A 25,360-nucleotide genomic window follows, 5' to 3' on the forward strand; every position below is an offset into this window, starting at 1 on the left:
TAGCACAGTTTGTGTAGCCTATATGTTTTTAGCTACAGATTTGAATGGAGATTTTAAATATAAACTTCAAATATTTTGTTCTTGATGTGATTTTCAAGTGTAAAGGTCAGTAATTTACATTAACTAAATAGTCTTTCTTGAGTTTTGGGTAACACCTATCTCAAAACTAAAAAATAAAACCAAAAAACCTCACCAACAGAAATTTTGTAAACATAGTTTTTATTCTTATCTTACCTTCAATGAAAAAGTCCTCATGCCACCAAAACATTTTTGAAACTCAGTAACTGAACACCAAACTCAGTAGCCTGATGATTACTTTTCTAGACAACTGCTGAATTATATTGCTTTAAAAAAATAGCTAAGATATATTTTTATTACTTTATTCCTTTTTAAAGCAGCAATATCCCCACATTTTTTTCATAAAAATCTAAAATATCTCTAGTAGTCCCAAGTGTCTTATATTTATGTTTGTTCTAAGCATTTGTTTCATTCAGATTTTTCAGAAATAAGTGCACTTCTAAAGAGAAAATAAATTTAAATAAAGACAGCGGGAAAATAATCATGGTTGTAGCAAAACAGTTATTTTGAATGTTCTGAGTTTTAACAATTCAAAGGAGAATGTGTTTGGTAGCCAGGGACCTCTACGGACTAAATTCTCAATTCATTTATTTGTAGATCAGCAAAAGACAGATAGCTGCTGCTCCTGTCAGGAAGGACTGACTGATTGATTGTCTAAGGTTTTATACAATAAAACACCAAAAATAAATGTACTTAAAAATATTTTAAATTTAGAGATTTACACAAAAATATGCAGGTGTTTAAAAAAACAGAAAAAGTATAGAAATAAATGAAACCCTATCTTAGGCCTTACCAACCAAAGAACATTTTTAATACTCCACACTTATTTTCCATTCACTAACTAGCTTATTAAATCAGCTATATACTGTATTCAGAAGTGGCTGGTTTATAAGCAATTCCTTATTTTCAGACAGCACAATGCTTCAATACATTTAAAGATTTAAAGCTGTGTTAGTAATAAATGCATAAAAGAAAAATAACATAACTTGCTTTAATACAAAGGTTTTTAATTAAAAAAGTCAGTCTACATTAAATCAGGAAATCGGTAAATCTGAATTATACAAGCTTTCTATATACTTAGAAAAACCAAAAACACACAGTTTATAATAAAACTCTTTTAATTCAAAATAGAGTCTAATTTAAAGAAAATGTCATTATGCCCAGTTGATTAGATAGGGTTTTGTCATTTAAATTAAATTATTCACCTGAAGTATGGGAAATGTATAATAGAGAAAATTCAATCTCCAGGGTACTTTGCAAATTATCTAGTTAATTTGCATCATGAACTCTTAGCTTCCAAAGGGCAGACACAGTCTTTAATTGCTTTTAGATAGGCACTTAAGAAATGCTTTTGATGAGGAGAAAACCCCAAAGATTGTGAATCACTCTATTAACTCCAGGGAAGAATGAGACTCTCAACAAAGTAGCTTTCCAGAACTACCCTTCCAGTGCCAAGACAGTAAAACTATTTGCAAGCTCTTTTTCGTAATAAGAATGAGGGAACTCAAAACAAAAAATGCTCTATTAATATGCAATTAAAAGTAAACTTAGGTAAATCAGTTTCTTTTTATCACTGTCAATTTGAATTAATGGTATTTTTCAGTACCATTTCAAGAATAGTTACCATACTAGAACTAGACAATGTTGCAATTATTTCATATCTTACCTATTCATTATCACACTAGCAAAACAGTCCTTTTTTTAAAAAGGGGAGTGATGTGGGGTGAGAAAACCTCATAAACCTCAGCAAAAGTTAATATTATTTAATTAAAGGCAGTTATAATTAGGAAAATTAGAGTTAGTCAAATTGAGAAATCCACAGAGTTTTTAATAGCTCTCTCCCTTACATACTCAAAAAATCAAGACTAGAAAAAATGGAAGTGAACTGTTAGATAAACACATAAGTACTCAACAAATATTTAAAAAGAAACAAACCAAAAATGGGAGAGTTGGGGGAACCAGGATGGTCTTTTGAAAACACTGTGGAGCTACCTAGCAGCAACATTTATAAAAGCTTTTGGAGATTTGCATAATGCTCCTATGCAATCCTTCCCCAACAGGAAGACATTCCTACACATAATTCATCACGTTCGATTTTGATCACAGATCATGTATAATGGTTATCACGGTTGTATCTTTAAAAAATTTCATCCATTAACAGTTAAGACAAACATTAGGCCGTTCTTTGCTAGCATATTATTCCTCAGCTACTACTAATGAAACCAAAACCTCAGAGAGTTGTTTGAATTAGAATTAAAATATTAAGCTAGAAAAGATTATTTAATTCTTAGGGAGATACCCAAAGAATTTGATGCTGATATTATCTCTCCTCTCAACACAACCCCCTGGCCTGCGTTTATTTCCTTAATTCCATCTCTATTCACCACAGTGATGTAGCTCAACATGAACAATATTGCCCTTTAATAAGCTGACCTCTATCAAAAATCTGTCAGGTCTGAATACAGCATGCCCACAGGAAAGGAAAATTCTACTCAGTTGTGAACATCCATTCTGTTCAAGATCTTTGGTACATTTGGAGCATAAGAAAATAATGGCACAATAATACAAGTACTATCAAAGGAAAAATTTTCATCAAAAGAAATAAAAGTTAACCAGCCATGATATGTAACAACTTTCTAGAAAACCAAAGTAAATAGCTTTTTGTTCTCTACAAGTCCATTTACATGATAGAAGTTTGACATTTAAAAAAATAGTTTAATAAAAATACACTAATTCTACAAGCAGCTTTCATGGTCATTTCTTAATTTCAACTCACCATAATCAAATTAAAATAATGCCATGTCCTCTTGTTAAAAAAAGAAGTCCTCTTGTCACAAGAAAATCAACTTTACATGTTATATAATACAGTACATCTCCCTATGAGTATACAGACTACGTATATAAAGGTCATCAGTATTTCTGAATGCAACGTAAATATATTAGTGGAGTGCTTGAGTGAAGGTGTTAAACTTTCTCTTCCTTATTATAAACTTGTCACTCCTTACTGTGGAGTTTGTGTAATAACTTGATGATAAATTATATTTTTTAAAGAACCAGTGAATTTCTTTTTAAATCTCTTAAAACCATCACAGAAATTGTCTTCATATATATTCTACAGATGTCCAAACCAATAGGGCAATGTTCTAACACCAACTATGGAAGATGGCTTTTACTGATTATCTAGACCCATAAGATTTGCAGTAAAACATCAATACTGCAGTGTTACCTACAGGTTAGCCTATGTTGCTTTAAATGATATGTGTTTCTCCTGAATTAATTAGAGGTGTTACAGTTCAAAGCCACAGCACACACAGGCAGAATGGACCTTAAGACGCATGTAGGCAGTGCAGTTAGAAAGGGATGTCCGTTCCTTTTATTCCAGTACCTTCGTATAATAAAGTTAACAAAAATAATAAAATATTAAAAAAAAAAGAGCCAGCTGGCACTGCCAACCAATTCCTATAGTAGTCTCAGAAATCCTAATCCTGTAGAATTTCCTCTTGTAGTCAGTAAGCACCACCGTCTTCAGGAGTATTTCAGTGTATTGTTATCTACGCCAAGCAAGCCTGGTGATGCAGCTACCTGAGTTCTCTTGGTTATGGGTGAATGTTATCTTCATTCATAATTTCCCAGCTTTCATGTAGGTGGGAATAGAGCCACGTTGAGTCAACCCTTCAAACCTTTTATAGGTATAATTGAGAAAAACCCAGTCTTTGGATTTGTAGTCCGGTTCTGTGGTATTTGGCACTAGAAAGAGAAAAAGGAATTTCATTAGTGAAATGCCATCATCTTCACAGACTTTTAATAGTGGTAGTTACATTATAGATTGCCTTACCTGGTTGTAAAATATCAGATTCAGGGAAGTCATCAAAATTTGAAGTATCATCAATGCTTTTGATTTCTATAGGGATTGCTGCTGGCCTTTCCCTATAAAAAGGTATTGAGTAGGCATGAATTCTCAAATTCCAACAAATCTACTTGTAAATTCTGCATACTATTTTATAGATATTAGAAAAGCCAAGGAAATTTATTGTGGATTTGAGAATAAAGGGAGTTCAAAATAGTTGAGTATAATTTTTTATTAAAATGTTTTCATTTACTTAGAATTTTAAATTTTTTAAAATTTTTGTGGTTATGTTGTAGGTATATATATTTATAGGGTCCATGAGATGTTTTAATACTGGCATGAAATGGGTAATAAGCACATCATGCAGAATGGGGGGTCCATCCCCTCAAGCATTTATCCTTTGAGTCACAAACAATCGATTACATTCTAAGTTATTTTAAAATGTACAATTATTATTGACTATAGTCACCCTCTTGTGCTATCAAGTAGTAGGTCTTATTCATTCTGTTTTATTTTTGTACCCAGTAAGCATCCCCACCTACTTGTCATTTTTGTATCTCTGTACCAAGGCTTTCTCATACTATTTTTTTTAAGAGGAAAAATGAGCTAATGAAAAGTAAAAGAAGAGGTTTTATTTAAAAGATTGTATAATTGTATAAAGTATGTGAGATATTATGAGGACAGGATCCTTCTTAATTGATTTAGGAATAGAATTCTACTAGTAGACAATCTATAAAAAGTCATTTGGGAAAATAAGGGGCACATAGGTGAAGGAACTATATATTTGTGATGAAATCTTTATGCAAAAATTTCTGTCATATAAATTTTAAGAGAATCAAAGATACTCAGTTAAAAAGAAACCAGTCAAGAAAATGCCTTCTTATCATGCTAAAAAGTTTAACTACAGAAATGGTCAAAAGAAGCTATCAGTTTTTATTGCTTCTGTTTTTTCAACAAATATTTATTGGATTTATTAGGTGCTAAGTTTACCAAGTTATGTAAAACCATATATATTTTTTACCAGAATTATTCCAACTCATTTATACTTGGTATACTACTTTAATAAACCTAGTTTAGAGGAAAGAACCCTGGAGGCCTGAGAGCTAACCTTCCTTGCTATTAACTAGCAGTATGACCTTAGGCAGCCAAGTCCCTGCTCCATGACTGTTCCCTCCTTATAAAACCAAAAGAACTGGCAGTCTCTAAGCATCCTTCCCACTGTAAAACGGGGGGTATCATAGTTCTATTCAATTAAGTTATATGTGTATAGTATTATACAGCATAGTGGTTTCAGAAGCCTCCACACTGCGGCACTCTTAACTTCTCTGTGCCTTAGTTTCCTCACTTGTAAAACAGGGATAATAACAGTTCCTATTTTATAGAGCTTATATGAGGATAAGATGAGAAATGCAAATAAAGTACTTAAAACAGTGCTGGACACAATAAATGATTTTTTAAAATTAGCTATTATTACAATAGGCAGAGTGGGCTGGGCGCCTGTAATCCCAGCACTTTGGGAGGCCAAGGCAGGTGGATCGCTTGAGCTCAGGAGTTCAAGACCAGCCTGAGCAATTGGGCAACACAGTGAAACCCCATCTCTACAAAAAAAAAAAAAAAAAAGCAACAAACTTAGCTGGGTGTGGTGGCATGTGCCTATAGTTCCAGCTACTTGGGGGGCTGAGGTGGGGGGATCATTTGAGGCTGCGAGGTCAAGGCTGCGGTAAGCCATGATCATGCCACAGCACTCCAGCCTGGATGACAGAGTGAGAGACCCTGTCTCAAAAAAAACAAGTTAATAGTAATAGGCAGAATGCCTGGCACACAGCAGGTTCTCCAGTGAAGAGCTGTACCAAGGAAGTGACACAAAAGCTATCTTGGAAGATGCAAAGGAGCCAGCTAGGCAGGGTAGGGGTAGAGGCAGCGGGGAGAGGGCATTTCAGTCAGGATGAATAGCAAATGACAAAACTTGGAGGTGGGAAGAGGAGTAGGAAAGGCCATCCAAGATGGAACTTCTGCAGATGAGGCAAGTCTATATCCTGCAGTCCTAAGAAAGCAGTGAAGGCTTCTTAACTGTATTCCAAGTGCAAAAGGATGCAGCAAAGTGGCATGGCCAGATGTATGCTTCTAAACTGCTGCTGTGTGGAGAACAGATCAAACCTACTGACGGTAGTTTGGCCATAAACTGAAAAAAAGCCAATGCTCACAATTAACAACTATAAGCAAATTCTTAAAAGTTACTTGTATAATGCCCAACCAATGTTTAAAGAGGGTACCTTATTATAATTAATTAAGGAGACACTATGTGGTATATTACAGCAAGGACAAAAATGAGGGGTCACTGTGTGAAATGTAAATACATCTTTCATGTGTTAACAGCTTTCACTGTGAGTATGAACGTAAGAATTTAAAAAGGTGCCCAATGTTCTTCCCTGAAAGTGGATGTTAGCCTAAAATGAGTCATTTGGCTGTAGCCACAATAGTCCCACTCACTTACATAATCCAGAAAACATTGCATCAATGACATTATATGTTACTTTTGTATTTAATCTAGCAGAATCAGAGGTAAATTAATTGTCAACTCTAGGAATTTGTTTTTACTCAGACGTTTCCCATTCAAAGCCTAGGAACATACCTTATGTGCTCCCAGTCGACACCTTCAAAAAAGGGATGACCTTTTATTTCTTCTACTCCACTATTTCCAATTCTGTTTTCAGAATCAATACAAAATCTACAACATGGAAGCAGAGAAATTATCATACAAAAGTTACATCTAAAGTATTCTAGCTGCATTACTTCAAATATTTCTTTTTTAAAGCAATATGTTTTTCTTTTATTGATGTTAACTATGTTTATTGTAGGAAATGTGGAAGAAAATAAAAATCATCTGTAAGCGCATTATTTAGAGATAACTACTGTAAATATTCTAATCTTCTAATCTTTTACAATATTTAAAATACTGTGTTGTTACCATGGTTACTATGTTAGGTCAACTTTTTTTCACTTGATATACTGAGAAAATTTGCCAAAGTCATTAAATATTTTTCAAGAATTTTTTTGTGTGTGTGAGACAGAGTCTCACTCTGTCGCCCAGGCTCCAATGCAGTGGCGCGATCTTGGCTCATTCCAAGTTCCGCCTCCCAGGTTCACGCCATTCTCCCGCCTCAGACTCCCGAGTAGCTGGGACTACAGGCGCCCGCCACTACGCCCGGCTAATTTTTTGTATTTTTAGTAGAGATGGGATTTCACTGTGTTAGCCAGGATGGTCTCAATCTCTTGACCTCATGATCTGCCCACCTCCGCCTCCCAAAGTGCTGGGATTACAGGTGTGAGCCACCGTACCTGGCCAATAAATTTGTTTTCTAAAACTTACAAATAGAAATATTATAGCCAGTCTACTATTGAGCCAGTCCACTACTGTTGAACGTTTAAATAGTTTTCAATTTTCACTATTAAATATCATGATAAACATATTGTACTTAAATCTTTATATATATCTGATTATCTGCATAAGCGAAATCCCTCAAACTTCTGAGTCAAAGGTCATATATAGTTTAGGGATTTAAAAAAAACAATATGCTGCCAACTGCTATTCCCACAAGTTTTTCCAATTTATATTCCTTCCAGCCATTCACAGCAGTACCAAACACTTCATATTAGTTGAGGAACACATGGAATTTTTTGCTTAGAAGATTTCACATATATACTTTTCATGACAGGAATCTGCTATTAACATTTTCCCTCTTCTCTTTAATGGAATCAGGTCATTGCATTCTAACAGAAGTGACCTTTTGCTTTTATATATATCAGTAACTGAAGCAATACAAGACCTCCTCCCTCTTTTTAATTCCTAATTTCTTTTCCACATACTTCAAGAGTTTACATTTTTAAAAACACCTTTATTGATCTCTTTGACTGTATACATCAGTGTATACATCCCCTCTTCCCCCACAAAAGTGAAATGAGTCTTTTAGGTTCTTAGGAAATTTTAAGACACTATGAACTCCTCTAGGAATTTAACCACTAACCTGAGAATTAAGTCCTTGGCTTTCTCAGATATAGGGACCTCTGGAGGAAATACCAGAGTTTCTTTCCAGTTCATCACTTTTCTGTATGTTTCTTGAGGTGTTTCAGAGCAGAAAGGTGGATATCCTAGGTATCAAATAAATAAAAAACGTTTCATCAGCTTTGTGATCAGTGAGGTTATACCCACCAAACATGTGCTACAAGAAACCAAACAACCCTGAGTGCCCTATTTAATAGTCAAAAATGCCACCATTCCTCAATTTACAATAACATTGCTAATAAAGTCAATAAAATAAAGGATTTAAAGCACTGCCTCCCCTTTTACCTGAAAAGCTATGAAGATAACCACTTTTATACGTGGGAGTCTGGGTTAAATACCCACCTTCCTGAAACAGGATCCCTGGAGAGCTCACTGGTACTGATCAGTATGTATTTAACATTGGGGGAACGTCAGAATTAAGTTTAAAAGACCTCAAATATTTTAGTCAATGATATCTGTAATATATTCAAACAGTGGCACTCAAGGAAATATATGTATTTTGTACATAAATGAATGATAAAACATACCTATTAGCATTTCATACATAATCACTCCCAAAGACCACCAGTCACACAATTTGTTGTAACCAGTCTGCATGAATACTTCTGGAGCAATGTAATCTGGTGTCCCAACTGTGGAATATGCCTACAAAGGAGCAGCTTGTCAAACCAGCATTCTTAACATTTAAAAACTATCTATCTGAGGATGGCTTAGTACTAGAAAAAGCAATATACAGAGGAGTTAAATTTTCACTTATGTTTATTTTGCATGTTTATCATGTGCAAGGCTTAGTGGTAGGTAGTGAGTCAGATAATATGTTATAGCCTATTATTTTTCAGTCTATTGACTTTCCTGAGGGAATGCTGAATTAGTTTTCCTTTCCCCACTTGGTTGAACAAATATTTATAGAGTGTCCATATGTGCCAGGCATTTTAAAAGAATATATTATTTCTGCCCCCACAAGAAGCTCAATTAAGTTTTTTTTAATATAGCCTTCAGTCTATTTCAAAAAGAATGAAAAAGTTGAACCTAGAAGACCTGGCTTCCCTACTCACTACTAATGTGTTCTTGGGCAAATTATTTAATTTCTCTGAGGCTCAGCTTCTGCTTACATAAAACTGGAATAATAATACCTGCCTTAATAGAGTTGATATGAAGATGAAATGATAAACGGATGTGTTTTGTACACTACCAACTATAAAAATAAGCATGAGGTATTTTCATTATAAATGTAGTTCCAGGGTACTGCTTATCTATTAGGAAGCTATGCAGTTTTTAATTCTTAATTCATATAAAATCTTACAAAAATGATTTCTACAAGGCAGTAATTGTCAACTAGGGGTAGTACTCTTGGGGCCATGGCAAAATGTATGACTGCAGCAATTTTGTCATCTCAGTGACATGACTGGCATTTAGAGGGCAAGGGATCCAAGTGCTAAAGAAATTTCCTGCCCCAAACACTGAGTCCTTTCTACTTCTCCCTTGGGAAACACTTGATCTAAGGCTTGGCAGCTACTGGCCATAAGAATAATAAAACACACACCTGAGTAATCACCTATGAATATTTTGTAAATGGGGGTGGGGTACAGAATTCCCCCACCATAATTTTAAGCAGTATTCAGTTTTCCCCTTTAAAAATAGGGAATATTGCAATTATTCTCAATCGCAAAATCTAATCTAAAACTGACACATTTTAAAAGTAAAACAAAGTGTCTCTCCTTAATGTGTAAACGCAATACATTTAAAAATACTGAAATGTTTTTACAAGCATAGGAAGTTTGCAGTTACTTAGGTTAATGAGATAATAAACTCAATAATGCAAAGGTCATTTTATTTGGTTTTAGAGGGTATTATTAGCCTGTTATTTTTCAGTCTATTGACTTTCCTAAGGGAATTGTGAGTTTTCCTTTCATCACCTGGTTGAACAAATATTTATAGAGTATCTGTATGTGCCAGGCATTTTATAAGAAATGAGGAAAACAAAATCCAAAGGCACATTCTTAACCTGTAGACGGTTCATGGACCATGTTAACAGGATAAAGGGAAAGAGGAGGAAGGGGAAGCAATTCTTCTCTTTGCTCAGTTTCCTCAGAGAGGAAATAGTATAGGGTGAAAAATCATGTAATTCTATATTAAAGGGGTAATTAAATTTATCTATGGCAAAGCCAGCTTTTTCAAATTTTATGTTTCATTGTAACACTGTTTATATCCCAAACTTCCTGTTTACTTTATCTATAAAGAAGTTCTTAGAAACTCACAACCACCTTACTTGCTGATTGATATTTGTTGTATCAGGATTTATAACACAGGTATGAAAAATGGAAATCACAAGGCATTCATTACAATTGCATTCACCTCTGAGTTTTATTTAAAGTGCTAATTACTAGTAAACAGCTTACTCGTAGGTATGCTCAGTAAAGTAAAGTTATAAAGTAAAAACCAACACTTTGCTTTACAGGCAAGGAAACTTAACAGAGAAACTAAGAAAACTCTGTGATTCCAAAACAAGCGTTATCATTGTTACGAAGTGAATACTAATTATTATAAAGATACAAATAATCAAGTTAAAACCAGTTAAGATTTTAGAACCAAGGCACAAAATTCTTTCTTAAAAACTGGTTGACTCACCAGTTGTCTCCTGTTCTTCTTCCAAGTTTCTGCTTTCCTCTTTGAGTTCATGTTCTGAAATGCTAATTTCAACAATATGGAATTGTAATCATGAGAGAAAAATGCTCTCCACAAAAACAAAATCACACATATACATCTAAAACACAGTGGATTAAGGAGTGGGGAAAGGGAAAGAACCTTTAGTTCTCTACAGTATCTTAACCAGGGAAAAAACAAATCAAACAAACAAAACCAAACTTACAGAAGTCACTTGGTGGGTTGTGTGTGAGATTTCTATAAAATTCAGTCCTGTGAGCTTTCTTTAATCCCGTACACAAACCAAAATCCGATAATTTTACATGACCCTAAAAAAAATCCAGTGAAATTAGATTATATTAACTTTGAAAACAAAAAGCCTTGTTATAAACTCCTCTGTTAAATCCCAATTGTTATAAAACTCCTTAGCTTGGGATTTATACAAGCAAAATGTAAAGTTGTAAGTATCTGATGATGATATTTTTAAAAGTAGAAAATGGAGGGAGATAAAAAGAGAACCATATTCCCTGTTGTCATTTCATTTTCCAGTCCTCTCCTAGTACCTTATCATATAAAATCATGTTGTTTAGCAATATTCTAAATTGCAGTTGCTGATACCCACTCACAGAATCAGCTCTACTGCTCTAAAAAAATAATCAACAGCCTAGTAATTCACCAGTTTATTCACATGCCTTGGCATCCAATAAAAGGTTGTCTGGCTTAATATCCCGATGGATGAAACCCAACTGGTGGATCGCATCTATTGCCAGAACAGTCTCTGAAATGTAGAACTGTGTCTCCTCTTCTGTCAAGGTGTCTTTCTTCATTAGCAATGTCATCATGTCACCTAAATAAAGGAAAGTCAAATATATTATTATTGAAAATGTCTCGAAGGTGGAATACCTTGTAAAAGCTTTCCTGATTTTTTTTTTTGAGACACAGTCTTACTCTGTTGCCCAGGTTGGAGTGCAGTGGTATGATCATGGCTCACTGCAACCTCCACCTCCTGGGTTCAAACAGTTTTTGTGCCTCAGCCACCCAAGTAGCTGGGATTACAGGTGTGTGCCACCACACCCAGCTAATTTTTGTATTTTTAGTAGAGATGGGGTTTTGCCATGTTGGCCAGGTTGGTCTCAAACTCGTGGTTTCAAGCTATCTGCCTGCCTCAGCATCCCAAAATACTGGGATTACAGGCATGAGCCACCATGCCCAGCTAGCTTTCCTGAGTTTGCATTTATGATCTACCCAGTATATTTCTAACCCTGTCTTGGGCCAAATAAAAGTGCCATTGCATAAGCAGAAGTTTCATGACTTTTAATGGTTTTAAGGCAGAGACTATGTGAAATCAAATCACAAAAGAGCTGATAATGAAATCATATATACCACTCAATTTCTAGAATTAACTGCTGAGGAAAATGTCAAACTGCAAAAAAATCAGAATAAGTGCGCCTGGAAACCAAATATATTCTTTTGGAGTTTAGTGGGACATTATCCCACTAAAAAAAGGCACCTGCAGACATTCTTTTATTTTCAAAGAATTTTAAAACTTTTAACAGTTTTAACTGTTGCAAACACTGGTGCACCGACAACACAGAATTGATAACTGATTACATTTTTTTCATATATTTTTTGAGGCTTAAAAAAAAAGTAGGGGCGTGGGGGCAGTGGCTCACACCTGTATTCCCAACACTTTGGGAGGCTGAGGTGGATCACTTGAGGTCAGGAGTTCGAGACCAGCCTGCTCAATATGGTGAAACCTCGTCTCGACTAAATACAAAAAAATTAGCTGGGCATGGTGGCAGGTGCCTGTAATCCCAGCTACTCAGGAGGCTGACGCAGGAGAATCGCTTGAACCAGGGAGGCAGAGGTTGCAGAGAGCCAAAATCATACCAATGCACTCCAGCCTAGGCAACAGAGCGAGACTTCATCTCAAAAAATAAAAATTAAAAACAAACAAAACAAACAAAAAAAACAAGTATTCTTTGCCCTCCATTGCCATTCTTTTCCCCTTGCCCTCTTCCCTGAGCAATGATTAAAACTCTTTTCTTTATAAATTACACAGTCTCAGGTATTTTTTTTTTGTAACAACACAAAATAAACTAACATAACTTCACTAACAATCAGTGAACCCAGAACGGTAATATTTAAAATGTGCTAACTTTATCATTCCTTTAAAACAATCTGTTTGTGGTAAAAATGAGCATCAATATGGTAGTAAATATTTTTAAACTATGACACTGTAAAGCCTCAGAGCAAGGAATATAAAAGTAAACCTCACCAATAAAATTATTATTGCATATAAAGATGTGCTTGTATCAGTCTGTCATTGATACAATGTTTGCTTTTACCTCCAGGGAGAAATTCCATGATTAGATAAAGATTCCTCTTATCCTGAAAACTGTAAAACATCTTCACCACCCAGGCACCATCTGCTTCTACCAAAATATCTCTTTCTGCTCGGATATGGGCCACCTAGATGAATATATTTTTGAAAAAAAAATCATAAACACATCACACATTTGTCAAACTCATCTCTTACACTTACCCATCCATAATAGTTAATGAAGAAACGATGGAATTTCAGAAGATTTGATTCATATATGAAAGATCATATTCTCATCAAATATGGAGAACCTCAAGAAATAGTTTATTTTAGCTTATATCTTTAGGTCTAAAAAGGTGAGGTCAACAGGTATATTATGTGAGGCTAAGGCCTCTGAGGTAGAGCAAGAATCAGTCTAACAACTTTTTAACCAGAATCTCTACCCAGCCTAGGATCCTGGCTTTGTCATATAAAAGTCATAGTGTGACTTTTAAAGTTAAAAGTAGTAAGCCGGGCTGGGCGCAGCGGCTCACACCTGTAATCCCAGCACTTTGGGAGGCCAAGGCGGGCGGATCACGAGGTCAGGAGATCGAGACCATCCTGGCTAAAACAGTGAAACCTCGTCTCTACTAAAAATACAAAAAATCAGCCGGGCGTGGTGGACATGCACCTGTAGTCCCAGCTACTCGGGAGGCTGAGGCAGGAGAATCACTTGAACCTGGAAGGCGGAGGATGCAGTGAGCTGAGATCGCGTCACTGCACTCCAGCCTGGTGATAGAATGAGACTCCATCTCAAAAAAAAAAAAAAAAGGAGTAAGCAATGCCCTGTAAATTGGTATAGCAAAGCCAAGGTTGGCTAAAAATAGCAAACTATTTTTAATTGTTAAACAAAGGTCCCAGCTTGATCATTATTTGGTGTTTTTTAAGAAATAGTGACAATTATAGTGACTTTATATTATATTTAGTATTATAATATAAAACCTCTATCATATCTATAAATGTTAGCCACAGCAAATTCGTGTAACTTTTGGGGATTTTGCCACTGATTTCTCGGACACATAATTACTAGAGATACTATTATGTGAAAATGTTATAGACTGGAAAATTTTATAAACTGGGTAATTTATGGGGTTGGTAGAACTGGTCAGTTTGCAGAAGCTTTTGCATTAATATATTTACACACTTTTTCCAAAAGTTAATAAGAAGATCTGATTTATGCTTTTGCTATTTTCACTGTGAAACATTATAATCTCTGGTCCAAAGCACACGAGAACATACATTTGTAAACCGTTTTATGATAATAAAATATGATCTGCTTAAAGTGTCATATTTGGAATTACTCCTAGTGCAGTAAATATTCTGAGATCAAAGCATAAGAGTTGAGGAGTAAGAACTTGTTTTCTGGCATGAAAATACTTTATAATTTCTAAGGATCTGTTTCATTAAGTGAAAAGTGGTAGCAAGAGTGCCTAACTATTACCTTTCATGAAGCAATTTAGGAAAAGCCCTAAACTTTGGTGTTGCATCTGGTATGTAAGGAAAACAGCTACAACATAAACATGACTTGATTATTTTTAAATGGTTTAAAGCCAAATTACAGGATCTCTTTCCGAAACAGGATCCAAAGGTTGGAAAGTATGACCTGTGGTAATCTGGTACAACAATAGTGGGGAGATCAGTTGCTACTTAATTTTGCGGGGGTGGTTTGCATTAAAATAAATGTGATCAAAGTTAAAATACTGCTGTATTAGAATTGAGTAGAAAAAAGCTTTCTAAGACAAAATACAGTGGTAACATGCAAATTAATTTATACAGGGGTAAAAACCCCAAAATGCAAAAGCAACTAAATGTTGGGCTACAGTGAGATTTCCGCCCCCCACCTCCCCGCAGGAAAGAGCAGTGGTCCAGAGGCTCCTTAACTTCCCACAAAATATTCTAGACCAAGGGCTGTCCAGTACAGATGTAATGCAAGTCATATATGTAATTTTTAAATTTTCTAGAAGCCACATACAGAGTGAAATTATTTTTAATAATATAGTTTATGTAACCTAATATATCCAAATATTATCACTTCAGTATGTAATCAATATAAAAATCATTGAAATATTTTATGGGTTTTTTTTTTTTTGTACCAAGTCTTATTTGCTGGATATCTGAATTTGTGCCCAGCAGCCACATGTAGCTGGTATCTACACTACAGCTGGAACTAACTGCTTCCTTCTGTCCTTCCTATTATATCCTAGTAAGACTAATCCCATTATGGCTAAGTTAGATTCTTGTTGACCTCCTTGTCTCTGAGCCTATGCATCTTTACCTGCATCCTTATTCCCATCATTATCTACAGTTCTCTAATCCAACTCAACATCTCAACCTTCCTTGCCTTCCAAACCTCTTCCCTCTGGAGAATCATAGCCTGTCATCAACAAAATCCCCTATAACCCTGTCTCCAGATAGTTCCTATTACCTTCTTACCCTAACTGAAACTAGGGTGAAAAATCACCCAACTATGCCAATGGGTTTCACTTTAAATTCAGGACTGCAAATCTCAATGAGCCTTCAATTGCATTTCTTTAGCAGGTCTGCTCTCCCACACCTGAAAATGACCATTTCACAATTTTCCTCCTTAAATCTTCAAAAAGCTATCCCTCCTTTACTCAAAGACACCCCCTGTAACTGCATTAAGGCACAGGAAACATGGAGAGAGCCAAGAATATTTATAAAGTTACAGATTTTAGAGATATGTAAAATCAGCAAATTTCCAGGAGACTAGTTTTGATTATCTGATATATGATAGGGATTCTGGGAGCCAAGAACTGTCCTTGATTTTCACTGTAGTCAGAAAAGAAGGTATTTCAGGAGGTACGGACTGAATGTTCGTGCATCTACAAAATTCATAGAGTAAAGCTTTAATCTCCATCGAGCCTGTATTTGGAGATGGACCCTTAGGGAATTAATTAAGGTTAAATGAGGTCATAAGGGTAGAATTAGTGTCCTTAAAAGAAGAGACACCAGAGAGTTCTCACAGGAGTGTGTGTCCCCGCACACACCATGGAAAGGCCATGTGAAAACTTAGTGAAAGGTGGCCATCTGCAAGCCAGGAAGAGAGGCCTCACCAGAAACCAAAACCTGCCCGAACTTTCATTTTTGACTTGTAGCCTCCAAAACTGTGAGAAAATAAGTTTCTGTTGTTTAAGCTAATCAGCCTGTTGTGTTCTGTTATGGAAGTCTAAGCAGACTAATACATAGATTATAAACTTGGAAGAAACCTTAAAAGAATTGAGAAACACTAAAACAGGCTACCAAAAAGTTAATAGCTTTTGTAGTAAGATGTGTAAATTGCTTCTTAAAAATTCTAATATAAACACTCTTAACACCTCGTCAGTGGATGCTCCTTTATATTACATGTGTTAAAGAACTCATACCTGCTCTTTTTCAAGCATATCAGCCTTTCTCAATATCTTCATTGCATAGATATGGCCTGTATCTTTCTTCTGGACCAACCGCACCTAAAATATAAAAACATGTATTATAAATGTTAAATAGTCACTACTATTTGTTCAGGAATGAAAAGCAGCTTCCCTTAAAGAAAGCAGGAATTTGCCAGTGTTGGCATTTCAAGATATATATATATTTTTTGAGACGGAGTTTCACTCATGTCGCCCAGGATGGAGTGCAATGGTGGGATCTCAGCTCACTGCAACTTCCGCCTCCTGGGTTCAAGTGATTCTCCTGCCTCAGCCTCCCAAGTAGCTGGGATGATGACAGGCACCCACCACCACACCTAGGTAATTTTTGTATTTTCAGTAGAGACGGGGTTTCACTGACCAGGCTGGTCTCGAACTCCTGACCTCAGGTGATCCACCCACCTCAGCCTCCCAAAGTGTTGGGATTACAAGCGTGAGCCACTGCACCCAGCCAGGAATTATATTTTAACACACATTTTAAATTATCTTAAGATACATATTTGCAGCAGTAGTGACTTTTAAAAACAAGCACACCTCTCCAAAAGCTCCTCTTCCTATAACTTTCAGAGACTCAAAGTCATCCAAGCCAAGTCTGGTCCTTTTGAGCCGTAAGAACTCTGTTTCTTTTCGAGCGTGTTGTGATCGACGTAACTTTTTCTATTAAAAAAAAGACAATTTAAAAGGATGATTTTATAATCAGGTTGTTTTGAAGGAGCTTCTAGTATTAAAAGATGATGCACATAAAAATAAATGATAGCACTAACATGTAATATACTATTAAGCTAAAACATTTTAAGGAAACTTAAAAAAATTTTTAACAATCGATAAATCTTTACTCTTGAAGTGGATGCCATTAAATATGTAATCTAGTCCATCATATTTGTCTATATATATGTATAACTTATTCTTTCATCTATATGGTAACTTAATTCCATAAATAAAAATTAAATGTTAGGAAATGTTAATAGTATTCGGATACTGATTTTTATTCTGTCAGGAAATCTGCTTTGCTTCAATCCCTTAACTTCCAAGGTTGCTCTTTCACAACTACTGAGACTTGTGACAATAAAGTAACAACATAATGGTAGTGTTTCCAAAAAGATTTACTTGTGATAGAATTTACTCTTGGGCAAATTTTAATAAACTGCTTGAGAATTGGCATACAACTTCCTGAAAATATAAAACTGCAAAAACAATTACAAGAAGAAGTCATTAAAATATCCAAGTCAGTAATTTTATAACTGATTCTACAAAGACCACAAAAAATAACTTCCATTAATAAGCAACACTGTGAAATACCTGAAGGTTACATTTCGAACAGGCATTTATTTTATTATTCTAAACTTCATGTTTCCCCCCTCACCAATCAAAATTCTGTTTTTTGACACAGTTAGCTCCTAGTAGAGGAAACACTAAGTGGAAAAGAGACAGTATCCGTGAAAAAATTTAACTCCTGTTCATCTTCAACTGAATCCTGTCAAGCTGTTAGTGGTTCAGTTCGGAGGCACAGACAAGTCAAAATGACAATAACAGCTTAGAAACACTGCTTCTAAATGCAGCTCATGGTATAGCCTCTCCCTACTCCTGTGTATATCTGTTTTTAAAAGGGTTAGGTGAACTATTAATTAGAAATATGTATGTAAACATGTATTATCAATGCAATGGAATTCTGATACTTCTAACAAAGTTCATCTAAGAAGATAAAATCAAGAAATGTCTTCAAACAGCTAAATGAAGTTATACACTAAGGCACACCAATGGGTAAATTATGACAGTAATGAAGATAAAAATCAAGCACATAAATTAACAGGCTTTGCCTAATGTCTTTTTTTAATGTCTTTAATGTCTTTTTCCACATCTGATATTGAGTATAAAATACAATGGTACTATGGAAAAAGTAAGCAAGCAACAATGAAATATAATTTTTTTCATTAAGAAGTGAGGCAATAAGCCTGGCACGGTGGCTCACGCCTGTAATCCCAAGACTTTGGGAGGCCAAGGTGGGTGGATCACCAGGTCAGGAGATCGAGACCATCCTGGCCAACATGGTGAAACCTCGTCTCTACTAAAAATACAAAAATCAGCTGGGCGTGGTGGCGTGCAACTGTATTCAGGAGGCTGAGACAGGAGAATCGCTTGAACCCGGAAGGCGGAAGTTGCGGTGAGCCAAGATCCCGCTGTTGCACTCCAGCCTGGGTGACAAGAGCGAAACTCCATGTCAAAAATATATGTGTGTGGGTGTGTGTGTGTGTGGGTGTGTATGTGTGTATATATATATCCTGAAATAACAACAGTGGCAAATCCCTGCTTTCTTTAAGGGAAGCTACTTAAATATCATTTTCACGGAGCTAAAATTACATTGATAAAATTAAGAAAACAAATGTGGCCTAAAACAATAGTGAAGACCATTTTTTGCTGCTTTTTACATAAATGCAATAACAAATACCTTTCTTTGCACATAGGTATTCAAAAATACCTTTTGAATAATAAAATAAATTACTAGTAAAAGATAGCTCCAAAAAGTATCTGATTTAAAATTTTAAGACTAATTTTTAAAAGGCCACTTGGCGGCGCTATAGTGTCATGTCCTTTAAAGAAGTGCTGAGGAGGGTTTTTTAATTACATAAATGAATAAGTATAAGAATTTTAGTATCATGTCCTTTAAAGAAGTGCTGAGGAGGGTTTTTAAATTACATAAATGAATAAGCATAAGAATTTTGAAAGATATTTTGAATCTCTCCCTTTATAGATTATAAAACAGTACAGTTGGATATATATAGTTGCAGAAATCCTGCCTAATCTGAATGGAAAAGATGACCTCACTATACAGTTTCATAAATTGTCTACTAGTTTGTATAATGCAGCACTCAAACAATTTATGTGGTTTTGGCCACAGCCATTTAATAGCAAAAAGAGAGAGTCACAAGTGTATGGAACACATAATTCTATAAAAATGAGCATCACCTATAACATTGTTAAACATTATTTTTAAAAAATCGATTCCATGATTTTTGTCTTAGAATCAGTGTTGCAGTCCAGAGGTAGCTGAAGCAAATTCATGTTAAAAAAAAAAAAATCGGTGAAAAAGCCTGTTGATATATTTACTCACAATCTGTATAGATTAAGTAGCCTTGAAAGACAAAAAGAATCCTTGTGGTAATCACTCCTTTCCTCTTCAAAGAAGACAACAAAAATCTGTGCACAGCTTAACATTTCATGACTCTCTTTTATAGCTTGAATTTGCCTATTTAGTTTTTTGTTAAATAACAATCCATGTTGGATGGGATTTTCTTAAATGAGATGAAACTAGAAAGTAATTTTCTTCCTTTCTCCCTTCCTTTTTATATAGGTGCTCCTCAAACTCAATCTGTAGGGTGGCCAGTATTTGTATAAGACAGACATGCATACAAAGTTTTCAGATGTAAAAGCGTTCAGCTAGCAACTTCATCTATTTTATTTTTATGAAACAATTTTATTTTTTTATCAAGCCCACCCCATATAAAGATGCTGTAACATACTTTATATTAAGGTTGAGAGAGCTTGTCTATTTTATAGAATTTGATATAATCCAGGCTCTAGCATGGGGCCTAATAATAAGCACTTGTGGAATTAAAAACATTTTTACAGAAAAATATTAGAAGTTTTATAAAAGGGAATTATGGGCCACTGACTTTTTATGGAAAAATCATCTCCTATTTGCTACAAGTTATCCAGAAAAATTAGAGAAAATAGCTGTATAAATGTAGTTACCACTTGCTGATGCAGACCAGAAGTTGCAAACAGGAAGCGACAAACTATATTCAGCCTACAGATATATTTGATTTGGACTGCAAGTTGTTTTTCAAAAACAGGTGATTGGTTATTCCGCAAAAAAATCCAGATTAACAGCTTCTCTGGAAAAACAGGGCCTTGGCCACAGGGGCCAATGGTAGCAATCCCCTTTAGATGAGCCTTGGTTCCCTAATTTGTCAGTCCCCACCACTGATGCCAATCCACAGGAGACATGTCCAAGTGGGCTGGGACTCTTATTACAGCAATGTGAAAAGTGGCATGTCTTTGCCAACAGATAAACTGTGAGAATCAATATTTAAGAAAATAATAAATATTTTTTAAAAAGGAAAAATATTAATATATTTCTTTGTGGAAGCAAAAAAATCATATAAGTTGAATATGGAAACAAAGTATATCTGGATCAAAAGAATATATAACCCTAGATGCCACTATGAAACTAACCTGGCCAGCTTGTCTCACTTCTGTCGCCTGCTTAATGCTTGGGCATCTGTTTTAGCGGTCTCTTCCCTACACTTCAAATTAAGATCTGATATTTAAGATTTCTGTATCAATATAATGATGTATAATATATAAATGCAATTATATGGTTATTAATTATAAGAAATTTATAATTCTAATTTTAAAATGAGGAAAGATATGCTCAGTCTTATTTTTTCTCTATAGATTGGAATACAGATTTAAGTCACTACCTTTCTCACTAAAATTTAAAGGACATAAATGAGCTTTTAAAATATTAATGTTATGTAAATAATAATAGATAATTTTAAATGTAAAAACATTTGAGTTTTCTAGATTGAGTCAACTGATTAGCAAAGTTACCACCTTTAGTATAAATCATAAAACACTGTATTTGATTTAAACATTGCAACTATAAGGAACAGGTACAGTCCTAGGAAAGGTACAGGGAAGATTAGATACTGATTTGATTTCAATTAATCATTTGATGATGGTCTACTCTTTAAATACAGAAACTTTTTTTTCTGTTTTTTTTTTTGAGACAGTCTCTCACTCTGTCAACCAGGCTGGAGTGCAATGGCATGATCTCAGCTCACCGCAGCCTCCACCTTCTAAGCTCAAGTGATCCTCCCATCTGAGCCTCCTGAGTAGCTGGGACTACATACATAGGACACCATGCTTAATTTAAAAAAAAATTTTTTTTTTTTTTGAGACGAAGTCTTCCTCTGTCGCCCAGGCTGGAGTGCAGTGGCGCGATCTCGGCTCACTGCAAGCTCCGCCTCCCGGGTTCACGCCATTCTCCTGCCTCAGCCTCCCGAGTAGCCGGGACTACAGGCGCCCGCCACCTCGCCCGGCTAGTTTTTTTTGTATTTTTTTAGTAGAGATGGGGTTTCACCGTGTCAGCCAGGATGGTCTCGATCACCTGACCTCATGATCCACCTGTCTCGGCCTCCCAAAGTGCTGGGATTACAGGCTTGAGCCAACGCGCCCGGCCAATTTTTAAAATTTTTTGTAGAGAACAGGTCTTACTATATTTCCCAGGCTGATCTTGAACTCCTGGGCTCAAGTGATCCTCCTATCGTGGCCTCCCAAAGTGCTGGGATTACAGGTGTATGCCACTGCACTCAGCATGTTAAACTAATCAATCTAGGTTGTGACTCCCTATTGCCTAGTACTAAAGCATACCTTTCTTAGTAAACTATTCTAAACCTAGCTTTCCATGGTGTGCTATCAACTTCGGAAAAGGAAAAGGAATAAAAGGAAATTAAAATAAATAAATTAATTAATTAATTAATTAAATAAAATAAATAAATTAAAAAATAAAAGGAAATTACTTCGCTATTTCCTTTTGTTGCACCCTTTATAGCTCAAATGTAAACTCATTATTCTGTATACGTATTATTTTGTACACACCTCTTACCTCTAATGTAAATTCTACCCATTCTTTACAATTCAAATCAATTGTTACTTCTTCTATGAAACCTTTTCTGATCCTCTGAATTAGAGGAAAAATCTTCTCTGTATTTCCAAAGTTCACCACATTCTATCATGCGTACGTATTTTTACACACACACACTCACTCTCCCTCTCCTAATGTAAAACTCCTTGAGGGCAAAAGCCATTATTCGTTTATTCACCAAATATTTGTTTTAGCTCTCCCAGACAGCTGTGGAGATGTAATGCTCAACAAGACGTTACAGTGTCTACTCTTTGGGAAGACTGTATTTTAAGGCTCCCATGGGGATAGGAACAGTAGAATACAGAAGGTACCTTGAGAGGTTAAGGAAGATTTCCCAGTGGAAGTGATGCCTGAAGTGAGGCCTAAAGCTGCTGCTTTGCCCAGGCTGGAGTGAAATGATGTATCATAGCTCATGGCAACCTCAAACTCCCAGGCTCAGGTGCTCCTCCCACCTCTACCCTACCAAGTAGCTAGGACTACAGGCATGCACCACCATGCCCAGCTACTAAAGATTCTTAAGAATAATGGGAGTTGGGTAGGAGTAAGGAAGAGTTCCAAGCAGCAGAAAGAGCATGTGAAAAGGTCCATAGGCAAGACAAGGGACATCAAAGAAATTCATACTTGTCAGCATGGGGGGTGGGTGACAAGAAGTGAGGCTAGAGAGAGAGAAGCAGAGGCCAACTAGTGAAGGGTCGTGTATACCAATGTTAAAGAGCTTGCCCATATCCCGAGATAAGGGAGCCAGTGAAGGGTTATTAAGCAAAACAGTGATGTGATCAAATCTATTTTTAGACCGATTACTCTAGCTGCAGTACACAGAAAAACTGGGGGTGGGAAATGGGGAGACTAGTTGGGGACAGTTATTTTTCAGGTTAAAATATATAGTAGTTTAAACTAGGGTAATAGCACTGAACTAGAGAAATAGATAGCTTTAAAAGAATATTTAGAAAAAATTTTTAGAAGAATTGGCAATTGGTTAATTTCTCCTGTAGCTTGCCTTTCTTGTTCCACACACCTAAAATACAGTAGGCAATGTTCTCTGAATATGTGTTCTTGGAACTAAAAAGAAAAAAAAAAAGAAAACCTGCCTCTTTCTAAAGATATCAATAAAAGATATCCATGACAGCAACAAAGTAAGAAGCCCATATTCAAATGATAAAATGCACATTATTTAAGTTATAAAATAGCTGATGTCAAATGAATGAAAAGTCACTGGGGGTGCTTTTGTACAGTAACTATAGGTAATGACATTACCTCTTCATCTGCTAATCCTTCTTCTTCCATGGCCACTTCTAGTTTCTTCTGCCTTTTCAAAGGAAAAAAAATAATTTAAATTTTAAACACATTCCTAACTATTCCCACTTAAGAAATATACATTTATTTATTCAAGTTAACCACTTCAGCTTGCTAGGCTTAAAAAAAAAAAAAAAAAAAAAAAAAAAGTCTTTCAAGTTGGATCAAGATAATCACTAAGAATAGTTTTCTTTCTCAAAAAACAAACCCAGATTTTGCTTTCTCATATGGCCAAATGAATACTTTACTTCTAAAGCTTACTTCACTCTCCTGCCTAAATGAAATGTTGGCAATGACTGATATTCTAATATGGAAAACTCTGCTATTTAATGTTCAATCCACGAATATCATTAATATTTCTCAATGCTTATATTAGAAATACAAAAAGATGACTATAATGACTAAAAGTATAAATTTTTAAGGTAGATATCCCTGGTTCTAACACTTACTAGCTAAATGAGCTTGGCTAAGTCTCTCACTTAAACTCTAAGCTCAGTTTTCCTTAATTTATCAAGGAAAAATGTTCAATGCAATTCCATTTATTTTATTGTATTAAAATTATTTGAAAATTGGGAAGTCATACATGTGTATTTGTAAAAACCCACTAGCGGCCCAGGCACGGTGGCTCACACCTGTAATCCCAGCACTTTGGGAGGACAAGGTGGTGGATCACGAGGTCAGGAGATAGAGACCATCCTGGCTAACACTGTGAAACCCTGTGTCTACTAAAACTACAAAAAAAATTAGCCGGGCGTGGTGGTGGGTGCCTGTAGTCCCAGCTACTTGGGAGGCTGAGACAGAAGAATTGCTTGAACCCGGGAGGCAGAGGTTGCAGTGAGCCAAGATCGTGCCACTAAACTCCTGCACACTGCTCTGGTTGACAGAGCAAGACTCTGTCTCAGAATAAATAACTAAATAACTAACTAAATAAATAAATAAATAAATATTTTTTTTAAAAAAACCCACTAGCTACCAAAACATTTGCTTTTCTAGGTACAGCCAGGTTCAGTTACTCATTTTTTTTTTAAACAGCACCCTTGCAGTTAGTTAAGCTAAGCATTTGAGGTAGGGGCAGTATGGATGAAGTAACTAAAACTACAGAAATGGTTGTGGAACACATTTTGCAACTCATTTCCAAGTGAATATTAGTATTTTATTTCTATTGTATTGTTTTTCCCTAAATATAAACCTAGTAGAACTCCTCCTAATTAGTTTTGGAGTGTGTCAGAATAACAGTAACTTTTCAGGATTTAACTGAATGGGTGTAAGGGTTAAGGAGTGAAACCCTCTCACAACTTTTTTGATATTTGTTACTCATGGCTACATGTCCAAAGGTAAGTTTTTTCCTAAACCATCATTAAGATCACTTATTTTTCCTTCTTACAGAAGATCTGTAACATTTAAAGCCTGTTGATACATCAGCACCCCACTGGAGAGGATGAGGCCCAAGAGCATATCCTCCATCACGTTTCCTCAGTGCTTGTCATAGGCACCTACCTTGGTGCTTATTACACTGATTTGTATCTTTTGTTTATGCATTATTTCCCCTAGGCCCCGACCCTTAGATGAGAATAATCTCCTAACATCAGCGTCCGTGCTGCCATCACCTACCCCTAGGCACTTCAGTGCTGCTTGTTGAATGATTTTCAGTTTTCTCCTCTGTAGAAAGAATCCGGAGAGTAAGAGGACCATTATTCTGGGAGGAGCTATCAACATATAAGCAACTTTATTCTTCTGCTGAATTTCCACTGTCCCTTTCCTCAGTTATTGCCAAGACTAACACTTCATGAAATCATTCCTCATTCTGGAAGAGATACAGTAACTTTTATCCATTTCTACCATATCTAAACAGGAAGATCCATGATTTCTGTTGTACCTTTTTTAAAAAGTTTTCCACCTAAAATGCTCTTACGCTTTGCTCTGATTAGAAATTTACTGGGCT

At 35.6% G+C, this 25,360-nt stretch overlaps 1 protein-coding gene across 2 annotated transcripts in view; it reads right to left on the bottom strand.

Annotated features, from left to right (window-relative positions):
- Window positions 1-202: 202 nt before the first annotated feature.
- STK38L (serine/threonine kinase 38 like) overlaps window positions 203-25,360 on the bottom strand; it is a 78,693-nt gene continuing 53,535 nt past the window's right edge. For both annotated transcript variants that reach the window (XM_033222598.1, XM_033222597.1), the window contains 12 exons: window positions 23,380-23,431; window positions 16,953-17,075; window positions 16,377-16,460; window positions 12,980-13,103; window positions 11,324-11,478; window positions 10,858-10,960; window positions 10,617-10,678; window positions 8,516-8,633; window positions 7,951-8,074; window positions 6,558-6,653; window positions 3,914-4,005; window positions 203-3,825 (listed from right to left, as the gene is read on the bottom strand). In XM_033222598.1, coding sequence (XP_033078489.1) covers window positions 3,698-3,825; window positions 3,914-4,005; window positions 6,558-6,653; window positions 7,951-8,074; window positions 8,516-8,633; window positions 10,617-10,678; window positions 10,858-10,960; window positions 11,324-11,478; window positions 12,980-13,103; window positions 16,377-16,460; window positions 16,953-17,075; window positions 23,380-23,431 — 1,261 coding nt within the window. In that variant the 3' untranslated portion in view covers window positions 203-3,697. The remainder of the gene's footprint in view (window positions 3,826-3,913; window positions 4,006-6,557; window positions 6,654-7,950; window positions 8,075-8,515; window positions 8,634-10,616; window positions 10,679-10,857; window positions 10,961-11,323; window positions 11,479-12,979; window positions 13,104-16,376; window positions 16,461-16,952; window positions 17,076-23,379; window positions 23,432-25,360) is intronic.

This window comes from Trachypithecus francoisi, unplaced genomic scaffold (genome assembly GCF_009764315.1).
Source record: "Trachypithecus francoisi isolate TF-2019V2 unplaced genomic scaffold, Tfra_2.0 Lachesis_group11, whole genome shotgun sequence".
Classification (NCBI taxonomy): domain Eukaryota; kingdom Metazoa; phylum Chordata; class Mammalia; order Primates; family Cercopithecidae; genus Trachypithecus; species Trachypithecus francoisi.